Consider the following 12,063-nt stretch of genomic DNA (forward strand, 5'->3'; position numbering starts at 1 on the left):
TTTTATAAAAAAAACATAAATTTAAATAAAATTATAATTTAAATTTAAATTTCTTTTAAATTTTAATCTAAAAAACAAGCCTTTAAATCTTGATCCAGAATCCATATGCAGACTTTTAATATGGTATGATGTGTGGACCATTTCCCATGCGTCAACATCTTTCACAAGTCATCAACAAAAATACTATAATATCAAAAAAAGAAAAGTCCACAAAAATGTTAAATCACCATTTATGTATCAACAATTTCATTTGACGGATCGACCGACCTTTTGTTTAACTATATAATACTAAGCCCTTTTAGAGGAACCAATAAAGTAATAACTAATAACTTTCTTAAGTTGCAAAAACTTGTCTCAATCATCAAAATTCATTTGCACTCTTTTTTTTTTTTTTTCTCTCTCTCGCCAAACATACTTTTACAAATTGATACTCAAAAATGTCGATACGGATGTACTTAAATGGTAAGAAACCATTTTTGAGATAAACTATAAAACATAGGAACTATCTTATTGGTCTTTTGAGCAAAAACACTGACACAAAAAAAAAAGTGTTCCTTCTTTTGATTTTCGAGTGGTATTTATTGAACAATGCAATTCCACTATATCTCAACGCAGCAAGCAGATTGAACTGGCCCACAAAACTCACTAGGCACACTAATCTTTTCGAATTTCCCATTTTGCCCTTCCTTTAACTCCACCAAATGGAATCCGTGGGTCCCATCTTGGCACGGGGACCCAGCCACCACGGCCTGATGATCCCCCAACGCCACTCCACACGTCCCAACTCGGACCGCCGAGTCCAACTCACCCCAACTCGCCAACCTCCTCTCTCCCTCCATCCAAACCCCTAAACACCCCCTCGGGCACCTCCCTTTCTCCCACACGCCCTCCACGCGCCGCCACGTCTTCGACTCGGAGTTGTAAACCTCCGCGCTTGAATCGAACGCGCCCTGACTCTCCGTCCCGTACCCGCTCACGACCCAGAACTCACCACCTATGACCACCCCCTCGGACTCGTCCCGTTCCCGACTCATTCGAGTCAACTCGTTCCATTCGTCCCGGTCCACATCGTAAGCCCACGCGCTGCTCAGCGCGTTCTTATTTTCGTCGTGCCCGCCCGCAACATAGATCCGACATGAATCCGACCCGACTGCGAAGAACGACCTTTTTTCCGGCATTTTCCGCCCTTCTCTCCACCGATTCTCAACGAAATCGAATACGAAAATGTCCGTAACGGGTTCGTACGTTTGTGGGTCCCACCCTCCGATGACAACTAGCTTCCCTTCGCAGCTCGCGATCCGGCAGAAGAGCGGAAGCCCGTCCGGGTACTTGGGAACCGGGTCGATCGGGTGCCAGCTCGAGTCGGTCGAGTCGAACACGGCGATTCCGAAACTCACTGCCGTTTCGCCACCGCGTTTCGGCAAGTCCGAGACTCCGCGATTCGAAGTTTTGTCAAGCGCATGGACGAGGCAAGCAAGCTTGTGGGCATGGCCGTTTGTTCGTCTGAGGTGGTGGAACTCGCGGCTTTCGATGAGAGATCGCCATCGCCGGCAGACTCGGGAGGCGACTCGGTGAGTCTGGTAGGGAAGACGAGTCAGGCATTCCAAGCCGAGTTCATCGGGGAGACCCGGAATTAACTCGGAGAAAGAGAAGTTGTGATGTGAAGTTTCCATTTCTTTGTTTTGTGAAAGAGAGATTCTTGTGTTCTAGAACGTTTATCCTTGGGAAGTTGGGACGAAAGTGTAGATATGGCGTGTGTTTATATAATGCGAGTTTGAGATAATATCAAGCTTTAACTACCTATACCATTCTGACACGTGTCCGAGCTTGGGGACAACCTGCCAGATTAAAAAATCAAGTTTTAATTATTCTTTCCTTTTTTTTTTTTCTCAGTTTTTCATTTTTCTTTGTTTTGACGATTACTTGGTTGGGCCATAAAAACATATGTATATGTGATCAATGTTATCCATATATTATATATACAAATAATCAATTTTCTTAGGTTTGAAAAACAATTCTTATTTTAAAAAGGAATCTAATCTAAATTAATGTTTGGAAGCGAAAAATGTCACTTGGGTTGGAAAGAGGGAAGTTTTTATTAAATTCCCTATTTAAATTGAGAATCGCAATTTAAAGCCGTGAAATTTAAAAAAAAAGACTCATTTGAAAACATTCTAGAAGTCGTGGAAAAAAACGAAATGTTGACAACTAAAAATAGAATTAATCTTCTTCAAAGTTTCATATCATGTAATTTAGTGTTGTTTACAGAAGCCATTTACGCATATCACCACATAAGCCGTGTGGAACTCAATTCAGGCACTGTTGTTATCAAAGTAGATCCCAATCAAAGAGTGTTGATCCGCGAGGATGGGCGGTGCCGACGAAGCATGGGAAGATTATCCTCAGTGTCGGTTTCGAGTGTGGGAAAATCGGAGAGGCAACGTTGAGTGAGTATCTATTGCGTGGGTTTTGACTCCGGTTGGATTTTGGATTTTGTCTGTTACTTTTTTCTTTTTCCTTTTTTTTTTTCCCCAAAAGGAAGTTTGTGATAGGAGTGTATTTTTAAGATCTAATTGTGATTTTATGTAGATACAAACATGTATTCCGCGCGTTCCTGCGGAGTACAATATTGTATTATATAATAGTTGCATTTAAAATATATTTATATATACATGTATTATATAGTATTGTATTATATGATAAATATAAAATTTATATAAACATATTTATACAGACATATATAGTATTATTATTTATAATATATATATATACAGATTGTATAAAATAAAATACAACGTTGTTGTGATTTTTGAGCATTTCATTTCTTTCAGCTGCAAATATAAAAATGAGAAAATTAGTTGTAAATATAAGTGTTAAAAAAATAAAGATATTTAAATTAGATAATATGAAATAAATATTATAAAAATATTGCTGCAGAAACAAAGAAATAAAAACATATATCTAGAAGGTAAGATCATAGAAACCAACAAACGAAAAAGAAAAAAAAATCAATCTGAGTGAGAAAAAAAAAAGAGATCTAGAACGTTGCAGAAGAAAATAAACGAAAGAGATAAATGATGTTGTAGAAAGAAGGAAAGAAAAACAATTCAAACGAAAAAAGAGAAAATAAAACACTCATTTTGAGTATAAATGATCAAAATGGTCATAACAAACAAAAACAAAAAAAGCTGAACTAAAGGACAATATTAATAACTTTACATTCAAAAGGACATAATGGGAATAAAAAATCAACAGAAGACTATTTTTTAGTCTGCGTTATTCTATTGAGTAAACTTGACATAATAATAATAATAATAATTAAAAAAAATTATCTCTTCCCAAGGGACCGAGTGGACTATGACCAAAATCTGCAGGATTGTTTTACTTTACAAATATTGAAGCAATTAATTAATATTATTAATTAATACAGACGCAGAACAAAATAAAACAAAAGAAACAAAGGAAAGAGAAAGAGATAAATGACTACAGAAAGAAGGGAACAAAAACAATTAAAAAAGCAACAAACGAAAAAGTCAAAATAAAACACTGTGTAAATGACCAAAACGGTCACAGCAAATAGAAACAAAAAATTCTGAACTAAGGGGCAATATAGTAAATTTACGCTCAGCAGGACATAACGGGAATTAAAATTTCAACAGAAGAAAAAAGCAAGGCTAAAACAGGAATACACTGTTCATTGCACTGTAGCATGAACAGTGAATCCCGTCCTCTCCTTTAGTATATGTATAATGTGGTTATGATTTTTTCTTATATGAGTTTGATATTTTGTGTAGATCTAATTTTTATGATTTTGCATTTGTTTACACGTTTCGAACTCTATTTTGATGAGATTTTACTTCTTGGATTTATCAGTAAATCTATTTTATTTGAGTGTTTTTGAGATCTGTTATGGGAGATTTTGGTTTTGGTTATTTTATTTTATTTTTATTTTTATGAATTTGAGATATGTAAATACGATATTTATCTGTAAATACGGTATTTACTAGTAAATACAATGTTAAACGATCGTTTGAGTTGGTGGCTAGATTTTCAGATAAATATTATATTTACTAGTAAATACAATATTTATCGGTAAATATGGTGTTAAACGGTCGTCAAAGTCGGTAGCTAAATTTTTGAATAAATATGATACTAGTAAAAATTTACTGATAATTATGAAACGGTCATTGGAGTCGGTGGTCAAATTTTTGGATAAATATGATATTTACTAGTAAATACAATATTTACTGGTAAATACGATATTTAACGGTAATTGCAGTGTTAAACGGTCGCCGTAGTCGGTGTCTGACTTTTCAAATAAATATGTTACTTAGTAATAAATACAATATTTACTAGTAAATACCGTATTTACAGGTAAATACAATGTTGAATGGTCATTAGAGTGGCTGCCCAATTTTTCAGATAATGTGATATTTTCTTACAAATATGGTATTTATCGATAAATATAGTGTTAAACAGTAGAAATGATATTTAATAGTAAATATTGTATTTACCGGTAATACAGTTAAACGTTCGCTGAAAAACAGTCATTAATAAAACAATCGTCAATCTCGGCCGCAGAAAATGGTCACCGGAGCTGGATGCCAGTCGCTAGAGTCGGTGGTTGGATTTTTAGATAAAATATGATATATAGTAGTAAATATTGTATTTACCGGTAAATACAGTTAAACGTAGCCAAAAAACAATCATGGAAAAAATGATTGTCGCCTCCGGCTGTTGAAAAATGGTCGTCAGAATCAACTGCCGATCATTAGCGCCGAGCATGATGAACTTGAGTATAATCCACATATTTTAAAAAATAGATATTTAAAGAGAATGAGTGAGGAGGAAAAAAAGATTTAGGGATATTTTTGAGTTTCCAACAATATTTAAAACTTAAATTATTAAATTATGTTATAATCTACTATTTTAAAAAATTTATATTATAATTTACTAAATATCCTACTAAATATGTTATTTTTATCCCTCACTCATATAAAAAATAAGTTTCTTTATCATATAAAAGAATCTATTAGAAGGCAGAGGATGTTCTAAAAGACTAATATTTATTTATTATAAAACTATCATTTATGGCGGAATTATAAGCACATTTAGTTTAAGAAGATCACGATAAAAAATATCCTTCATATACTTTTATACAAATAGTTTGAATTTTTTTATTTATCATTAATGAATTATTTTGCACATCTATATCAATAATTACATAATTAATTTCATAAATAGTCTATAAGGTTTAGATTCAATTTCTTTTTAGTCTTTAATCTTTTTAACGTAATATAAACATAAGCTAAAATAGAATAAAATTTCAGAGACTAAGGCTCCGTTCATTTCACTTATTCGAGTTTAGAATTCGAGTTTTATTACAACAAAAAATTTTCAGAAACATCACATTTAATTTTTTTATTATAGTAAAAATCTCTCACATAAAATTATATCTCAATTCAAATTAAAAATTTAAATCAACAAACTAAACGAATCCTATCTTTACAACGTTTAAAAAGTCACGCATTAAATTGAGATTTTGAGATTAACCCATAATTATAATAGTTATTTTTTATGGGAAAAAAAAAAATCTCACTCGTTCTTAGCCTCAATGAGTCTTGTAGAAGAGGATATTTTGACTAGTTGCTTATAAAAGTGATCGATAAGGCGGGAAACAGTTATGGTGGGGGCCACATACGTGTTATTGGGTCCTTGTCTCGTGGCTAGAACATGCCACGTGTGGATAATGGGATAGAGCTGTTTGTTGCTGACGCGACTTGAGAAACACAAAAGATTCTATCGTATATTTTCACTTTAACGATTGAAGATGAGTGGGGTCCGTGTGGAGTTATTTTCCATTTGTTAAATGTTTTTTATTTCTTTTGTGTTTTTTATTTCTTTTTCGTTATGATGTTAAAATGTTTTGGATTTGTTCCGATTGATGTCCTTTTCAGATTGCCAAGAGTTATCGTAATTCTAGATGGATTGACCATTCACTTCTAGTTTTGTCACATCCCACATGTTTTCTTGTTCTCGTTCCTTTTTTTTTTTTTTTTCTTTTTTAAATTTAAGTGTGAAGAACTATGGCTGAATGTTACTAAGGTGGAGCTTTTTAATTTACGGTATATATATATATATATATATATTCTATTTGAGTGTAATGTTTTAAAATTCTATTTGAGGTTAATGTTTCAAACGTTAAATTTACTTAAAATATAATATTAGAAAAGGCAGAATTTAATGTAAATTTAATAGTTGAAAAGGAATCGGAATTAGAGTTAGATCATAACGTTATATATATATATCGTGAGAAAGATTTCACATCAAATTTTTTAGTTTTCTTTTATCGGATCAATAAAAAAAAAGTTTTAGTATTTTTACCTTTAGAGTGAAAATTTTACAGCCGCGTTCATTTCACCGATTAGAGTTTACAATTCGAGTTTTATTATAATAAAAAGTTCTCAGAAACAGTCACATTTAACTTTTTTCTCCAGTAAAAAGTTCTCATATAAAGTCACATCTCAACTCGAATCAGCGAACAAAACGGACCCTACAATTATAATTCCTTGGAAGTCTATTTTGAATTCTTTCTCCGTGATAGGTCATTTAGATAGCCAATTTGAACAGTAGTTTTAATAATTCGGGAATAAATTATAAGTGTTGTAACTAAGATATCGCGCTAGGGCATAGTAAAATCTAGGAATGCTTTTCCATCCCAGCCATATTTCATAAAATGACGCCACTTCCAGATTCGATTATTGTATCCCCTGAAGTATGAACCTCGTGTTAAATTGCCCCTGATCTTTAAATTGTGACATTCTCAGTCCTTAATTTTTATGAAAGTGGCAAAAATAGTTCCTCTGTTAACGTCCGTCTATGAAACTGTGATAGAATGTCTTGTGTGGCAAGAAAATTATTACTGCATTATGTAGAAGGACCAAAATGCCCAAGCAAAATGTATTTAATAACCAAAAAAAAAAACTTTTTTATTTTCTGACTAGGGTTGGACCAAATGGAAAATCTTAACCCTTTGCTTTCTGCAGCATTTCCACCGTTTGAGGAAATTGCATCTCATATTGGACCAAATGGAAAATCTAGATTATTGAACTTTTTTTTTTTTCACTTTTTTCTCAAGTACAATATTAAGCACTTCCATCACATGTAATATACCCAAACCGTTTCAGGAAATGGCCTTCAACAGGTGCCAATGTTGAAGATCCATGAGTTCTCTGTAGTTCTTAAAAACTCTTCGCTGCATCTTCCAACAAATATTGAAGCCTTTTCAATTCATCTTGTGATGGCTGTGGATTGGATCTGGCCATTGTTAGAATATTTTTATGTGGACTTCCATAATCATAATAATTTACTCTGTAATTAATTAAAACATCTTATAGACAACTGTGTTGATGTAAATTAACACATGTATGTATATTAAATATCGGTCCATAATGAGACGGACACTTATTTTATTAACTCGCTTGAAGCATTTGAACTCTCTCTATCTCGTAATATTTAGTCAACCCATTAGGCCAAATACTCTCTCAATTGAATATTGGTTAGAAGCACTTAGTGTCTAATTGGTTGTGGTTAAGTAAGGGAGCACCCTTGCCTTTGGTTTGTGTGGTGTGCGTGGGGGTGCCTTAGGGGGCTGGCCGAATGAAGCACAGAGAGGGAGAGACAGGGAGGAGTTCATGCTCATCTTGCTTTTCTTCTCCATGTTTGCAGGTTCTCCACCTACTCCGATTGACCATTGGCGGATTCCGGCAACCGTGGACCTTGTCTCTGCTTCCCACTGGAGGAAAAGATATGCCTAAATCCCAAATAAGAATTTTTGTGGTATTTTTAGATTTTAAGCTAGATTAGTATTTTTGATCTTGTTTAGATCGTTTTAAATCTAGCAGCCATATGGGCGATGCTCTTGACGGAAAGGAGAACGACCTTCAAATTTCTTAGACCCAGAAACCCCAAATTCTTTACTGCAGATTTAATTATTTGTTTATTCTTTTCGTAAAAGCGTGTGAAGGATTTTTTTTTTATTTGTTTAAGTTTATACTTTGTAAATTTGAATTTTTAATTCGAGTTAAGATGTGATATTTTCTGAAAGCTTTTAATTATAACAAAAAAAGTTAGATATGACATTTTTTTGAGAACTTTTAACTGTAAAAATTTAGAATTAAAAAGTTAAATCAGTAAAATGAATAAGGCCTAAATGATAAATAATTTGAGTTTTCAATTTCAATTTTACTACAGTTAAAAGCTCTTACAAAAAATCACATTTATCTTTTCTATTACAGTAAAAAACTCACATGAAATCACATATCAACTCAAATTAAAAATTTAAATCTACGAATTGAACGAGATTAAGTGACGTACTGAACTACTGCTTAAACTGCTTGATGTGCCTAAGGTGAAATGAGTCATATATCGTTACATCCACAGAATAAATAGCAAATAAAATACCGAAAGGAATAACTATGAACTTTCAAATTTAAAGACATCTGTATACAAACGTCTACAAATAAGAAAAAAAAAAAAAAACTTTCACATGTATAGTCGTTTTCATAACTTGATTGTCAATGTGAATACTGCAAATGACATGCACTAGAAAACTAGTAGGACTAATTTGCTGATTCCTCAACTTTGTGGTCCTTCATATTTGACCTTTTGAATATTAAAAATTCCAACTATATTACTCCATAACTTTCAGTTTGTTACATTTTATCGCATCCGTTTCATTTTCCCATAATAAAGACGAAAAAACACCATGCTCACTCATGTGGGGATTCTAGAAGGCTAGTATATTTTCATCTCTTAATTAAACTTCCATATTAGGATTCAAAATAACTCTTATTTTCAATCTGAATTTTTGAAAAAAAAAAAAAAGAAAGACCGATATGAAAACAAGAAGATGGAGGTGAATGTGAATCAAAATTGTATCTAGCTAAATATATATATATATATATATATTAATATTTCGTCTCCTATTGATTGAGGGATTTACTTTCGCGGTTTTAGTTTTGCCCATTGTTTTTTTTTTTTTTTTTTTGAATAATAAAGATGCTACTCTAACTTTTATTTTTTTTTATTACTCTCGAATTTTTATTATTTTGAAAAGTAGAGGAGCAAATGTGTCTCGTTCGTTTTGCGAATTCGAGTTTACAATTTAAGTTGAGATGTAACATTTTTTGAGAGCTTTTAACTGTAGCAGAAAAAGTTAAATGTGACATTTTTTTAGAGTTTTTAACTGTAAAAATTTAAAATTAAAAACTTGAATTGGTGAAATAAACGAGGTTGTACTGAAATTATCAAAATCTTTGTTCCTTTGTTCTTAAAAGTTCCTGTCATGAATTTAGACAAAATCCCTCTAGATCAGAACAAACAATCACAGCCCCAAATCAACTAGTGCGAACAAGAACAACAAACAGAGAAATTGAGATCGCCTCTTCAACTCAGGACAATCAAGAACTGAATGCTTTTATTAACCAAGTTTCAGCAGTACACAAAACCAAGATCAAGAACTTCTCCAGAACCCATGAATACAATCATAGCTCTCCAGCTCTCTCTTGCTTTCTCTCTCTCTTTCTAACCAGTTCTTTCTTTCTCTCACTAACCAGTTGTTTCTTTAAGGCGAAAAACTTATACAACTTTACCAAATCCGGTTATGGCTTAGTTTGGTATTGTTTTAAATTCTAAAAAAATTATTTTTAATTGTGCTGAGCTGTTACAAAAAATAACTGAGTGTTTAGTAAATTATAATTATAATAACTATATTGATTCTAAAATTAATGTAATAACGTTTGATAAATTATAAAGTTAAATTATTATGAATAGTTAAAAATTACGACTTATATTATATTATACTACAATATAATATATATAATTATAATATAATATATATTTATTATTATATTTAATATAATACCAAAAAGTATTATTATATAATATATTATATAATCATAATATAAAATATAATAATATTATTAAAATAATAACTGAAATAATTAAAAATGTTAATTATAATATAATATAATATATAATCATCATTATATTATATTAAATAAATATATTATATAACTATAACGTGTCTAATACAATAGATAATAATATTAGAATTATAAAATTATATTAATATTTAATTATATTAATTATTATTGTATAAATTTTATTAAGAATATTATAAATATTATAAAAATTTTATTAATTATATATGTTGATTCTCGTCTAATTTAAAAATTAAAATTACTCTTAAATTGTTTTTAATTTTAACCGTAGATTCTTTAAAAATTTTTTAAAAAACACTTTAAAAAAGAACCGAGCCTATATATTAGTTGTACCAGCAGTACTCCTTCTAACCGACTAAAGAAAATTGACTAAAACAGAAAAAGAAACAAGAAAAATAACAAACTGCCACGTTACATAGTGTACTGCCACTTGAAGTGCCACGTAGGCATGTGTTAAATGTCTCAATTATTCAACACTTCCCTTTGTTGATGTAATTTGTTTAGGTCAAGGAGTCTCTTCAGCAATTTTGCAAAACGTACAGGGGTATAAATATAGTTAGCCCATTATGCGTGGTATAACAAGTTTTCCATCTTAAAATCTCTCTACTTTTGAAAGAATAAAAAATAGTGAAACCCATGTGTAAAGGTGATAACACAATCTGTTTATTAAACACGTCAAAAATGTTAACCCAAAACACGATTCATTTATTAATCGTGTCAATTCGTTTAAATTAATATATTGAATAAATAACTAATATAATAATAACTTATTTAATACGGTCAAGACAGATTTAACATGTTTATTGGTCAATTTACCTTTTTTTTAAAAAAAAAATAAATGAATTTACCTACAAATATTAAATTCACATTATTTGTATTTAATTTGTCATATAAACTTCTATGTTATATAACATATCATTAGATTGCAGATAACACATATAATTAATCGTGTCAATTCGTGTCACTTCGTGTTAGGATGTCAATCTTAACCCAACCCATTTATTAATCGTGTTAATCGTGTCAACCTAATTATGACTTAAACCTATTTATAGTAAACTTAAACCCACTAACTTCATGTGGGTTTCAAATTGTGTCGTCGTATCGCTATTCGAATTATCAACCCTACATGTGTCCTTTTCTTTTTCGTCCAATATTCTGTTCCGTCCAAAAAATTCTATTCTCTTAAAAAAACACATTCACTCTTTTCTTTCCTAATGTTCTGCTCTACCAAACATACATTAGTGAAAGATTTTGAAACTCCAGAACGTTTACCATCAATAGTCGGTTGGTGCTATATATATATTGTCACGTGAGTTAATTGGAAAACAAAAATGTTTCTCTTCTTCCAAAACCACGTATTTTATCATTTATTCCTCCTAAACAACTCAAAGCGTTTTACAAGTAGAAATTTTTTCCCGGCGAGAGCTTTTACCTCCTTTTTTTTTTTTTTTGCAAATAAATTCATTGTGAAATTCTGAACACCAGTGTACGTCCTATTGCAAGCTGAAAATTAATTACTCTCATCACGACTGTGTGGCTGAATTACATCTTCCAGAACTCATGCGCATTATTCTCACATTTTAAATTTCCTTGCCGACTAAATCACTATTCTTGGATGGAGAAGTCAAAAAGAGGACATATTTGTAGGCCCGGAGTGTCGAGTAGTAACTACCAATGCCTTACATTTCTCTTCTTGGATTGGCCACAAAAACAAAAAAATGTGTGCAAAGAATTTCACAGTTAGTGTATATGATACCAATACTACCCCTCATGAGGACAAAAATTGCAGTTCTACATAGTTCACATAATACGGTGAATCATTACCCAAACCTTCTCCAAAGTTCAAGCTAACCTTAAACGTCAAGAACCTCTCCAACCAAGATATGGGTGCGAGCATTACAATAGATGCGCATAATCGTCTGATAACTGTAAATCTTCTCTTATCCTATCCGCTATTAAAAACGACAAGATACAATTCCTTCAGCCCATTCATTCACAGCGGATGAAGTAATAACATTATCCAATTCTAACTTCATTTTTTATTTTTTTTTATTTTTAT

General features: G+C 31.5%; 1 protein-coding gene across 1 annotated transcript; it reads right to left on the reverse strand.

Moving 5' to 3' along the window:
- Positions 1-311: 311 nt before the first annotated feature.
- On the reverse strand, positions 312-1,754 carry LOC21385842 (F-box/kelch-repeat protein At2g44130). Its single transcript, XM_010106943.2, has one exon. It carries the CDS (start codon positions 1,671-1,673, stop codon positions 600-602), a length of 1,074 nt encoding a protein of 357 aa, XP_010105245.1. The 5' UTR covers positions 1,674-1,754; the 3' UTR covers positions 312-599.
- Between the last annotated feature and the right edge of the window lie 10,309 nt (positions 1,755-12,063).

Source organism: Morus notabilis, unplaced genomic scaffold (genome assembly GCF_000414095.1).
Source record: "Morus notabilis unplaced genomic scaffold, ASM41409v2 Scaffold678, whole genome shotgun sequence".
Classification (NCBI taxonomy): domain Eukaryota; kingdom Viridiplantae; phylum Streptophyta; class Magnoliopsida; order Rosales; family Moraceae; genus Morus; species Morus notabilis.